General features: G+C 40.4%; 1 protein-coding gene across 1 annotated transcript; it reads right to left on the reverse strand.

The window, feature by feature from the left end:
• Nucleotides 1-427: 427 nt before the first annotated feature.
• Nucleotides 428-1,360, reverse strand: LOC125111624 (olfactory receptor 2A2-like). The gene has a single exon (XM_047753628.1). The coding sequence runs from the start codon at nucleotides 1,358-1,360 to the stop codon at nucleotides 428-430; it is 933 nt and encodes a 310-aa protein (XP_047609584.1).
• Between the last annotated feature and the right edge of the window lie 1,350 nt (nucleotides 1,361-2,710).

A 2,710-nucleotide genomic window follows, 5' to 3' on the forward strand; every position in this document is an offset into this window, starting at 1 on the left:
CCACCACTGGAAAAGCTAGAAAGCAGTATGCATGGTCCAATCTTCTCTCTTTTTCTTGGAGGAGAGCTGGGAGTTGGGAACTTTCTCTTTATCATAACACACTGGGTCAGGGAGGCAAGGTGTCTAAGGGAGGCAAGCTGACTAAGGCAGGTAAAATGCCAATAATTTAACTAAAAGCTTTACTGTATCTCTTCCCATTTTTGTGCTAGCCTGGGATGCTACAACCTCTTTCCTGACTTCTGTTGTTCTCACAAAGGCAATTTAACTTATATTAAGTCATCTCCATGGAGAAACGGGGACTTGGGAACTCCTATTCTGCCAAGTTGTTGATGTTACTCTTAAGTAATTCACAAAGTCATGTATTATGTTGGGAAATGTTCTTGAGTTTTAGGGGGGAAAATCCGCTAATTTCTAATTCCTCCCTTTGTCAGAGTGTCCAATTTTTCTGCAACATTCTGTGGAAGGCAGACTTCACTTGAGCATTCCTTAGACTGTAGACGAGGGGGTTCAGCAATGGGTTGAAGAAGGTATAAAACAGGAAAAGGATTTTCTGCTGTTCCTCTTGTTGATTATTGTCTGGGACCAAGTAAACCATCATGACTATGCCAAAGTAGAACCCAACCACGCAGAGGTGGGAAGAGCAGGTGGAAAAGGCTTTCTTGCGGCCCTCCTTTGACTGGATCTTCAGGACACTCCAGAGTATGCGCACATAGGAGACCAGCACCAGGGAAAGGGGCCCAACTAATATGAACACACTATCAGCAAAGAGGAAAATTTCATTGATCCAGGTTTCACCACAGGTCACTTTGAGGACAGATCGGATTTCACAGAAGAAGTGGTTCACTTTCTGTGGCCCACAGAAGGGCAACCTTAGGAAGAGACTTACTTGGACTAGAGCCAGGAAAAACCCACATGCCCAGGAAGCAATAGCCAGGACCGTGCATACTCTCCAGTTCATGATGACAGTGTACTGGAGGGGATGGCAGATCGCCGTGTACCTGTCATAGGACATCACCACCAAAATCAGGCACTCTACAGAACCAAAAGCCAAATAGAAAAGCATCTGCAGAGTGCATGAGACAAAAGGGATCGTTTTTTTGTGTTTCACTAGGTTTTCCAGCATATTTGGCAAATTGCTGGAAGCATAGGATATGTCAGTGATGGCCAGATGAAAAAGGAAGTAATACATGGGGGAGTGCAGTCTGGGGTCGAGGCAAATGAGCCCTAAGATCATGCCATTTGCCAGCAGGTTGAAGATATATAGTAGGAAGAAGATAACGAAGAGAAGCAATTCCATCTCTTCCCTGAGCTGAAATCCCACCAGGATGAATTCTGCAATCCAGGATTGGTTGTTCTCCATTGCTAATGACAGGCTGTCTGTAAAGGACTGAAGCGTGATGGACAATTAGAGCTGGAGAGCAGTGAAAATTGAAGTTATTTATCTGAAGGGAATTCAGAGAAAACTTGTGTGCTTGTCCCTCCTTTACTGAGTTTTTTTTCCAATGTTTCTTTGCATTTTACTTATTGTGAAGTAATTCAAAATTTCAGATAATTATCTGGAATTAGAAATAATACTAGTACATATATTTAACTAAATTTTTTTCATGTGTCCCCTATCATTTCCTTTCTCTGTCTATAAGTAGTATTAATTTTCTGTAGACCACAGGTGAGTAAAATACAACCGTATTCACATACTGACAATTTACTCCTAAACTCTTTTGATTTTTCCCAATAACAAGGTTATTCACTAACCTATTCTCAGGATAATTACAACTATCAAGAGATTTAACTTTAGCATGATTCACTAGTCTAATTAGACCATTATGTATCTGTGTAGTCTAAGGTTCAAATCCACTATCACATATAATTCTCATTTTCATTTTCTATATTCAGCCTTTCTTTTTTTCTTTTCTTTTCTTTTCAGGGCTGCATCTGGAGCATATGGATATTCCCAAGCTATGGATTGATTAGGAGCTGCAGCTGCCAGCCTATACAACAGCCACAGCAATGCCAGATCCTAAACCCACTGAGGGAGGCCAGGTATTGAACCCACATCCTCACAGATGCTATGTCAGGTTGTTAACCTTCTGAGCCACAACAGGTGCTCCTGGACTTTTTTTTTTTTCCTCTGGCATATGGAAGTTTCCAGGCCAGGGACTGAATCTGAGCCAAAGCTGTGACCTATGCCACAGTTGCAGCAACACCAGGTCATTTAGCCCACTGCACTGGGCTGGAGATCAAACCTATACCTCAGCAGCAACCAGAGCAGCTGTATTCTGAACCCACTGAGCAATAGCTGAACTCAGATATATTTAGCTTTTCTTGTTTTGACACTGATATTTTTGAAATGGATGAGCTCTTGTTTTGTATAATGTCTCTCAATTGTAGTTTTCCATTGATTGTTCATATTTTAGCTCAGATTACAAATTTTTGACAGAAAAAAATGTATCCTTCTCAATGCCTGCCACAAATACACAGATAATGTCAATTTGTCCCAGGATTAGTGATGTTCTTATGATCACTGATTAACGTGGTGTCTCCAGTTATTTCTGTTATAAAGTTATTGATCCATCATTTTAAAGTATTTTCTTCATTCTGGCTTAACAAATTATCCTCTACTCATTTTGTAGATTTCTCACTTCAGCTTGGAATCAGTTATTTCACTAGTAATGTACCTTGTTTTATTGAAGAATCATATTTTCAAATCAAT

The sequence above is a fragment of the Phacochoerus africanus genome, chromosome 11 (genome assembly GCF_016906955.1).
Source record: "Phacochoerus africanus isolate WHEZ1 chromosome 11, ROS_Pafr_v1, whole genome shotgun sequence".
NCBI classification, from domain to species: Eukaryota; Metazoa; Chordata; class Mammalia; order Artiodactyla; family Suidae; genus Phacochoerus; species Phacochoerus africanus.

Excerpts from the sequence above, each read along its gene's own strand:
- LOC125111624 (XM_047753628.1), bottom strand. The coding sequence starts at position 1,360 with ATGGAGAACAACCAATCCTGGATTGCAGAATTCATCCTGGTGGGATTT.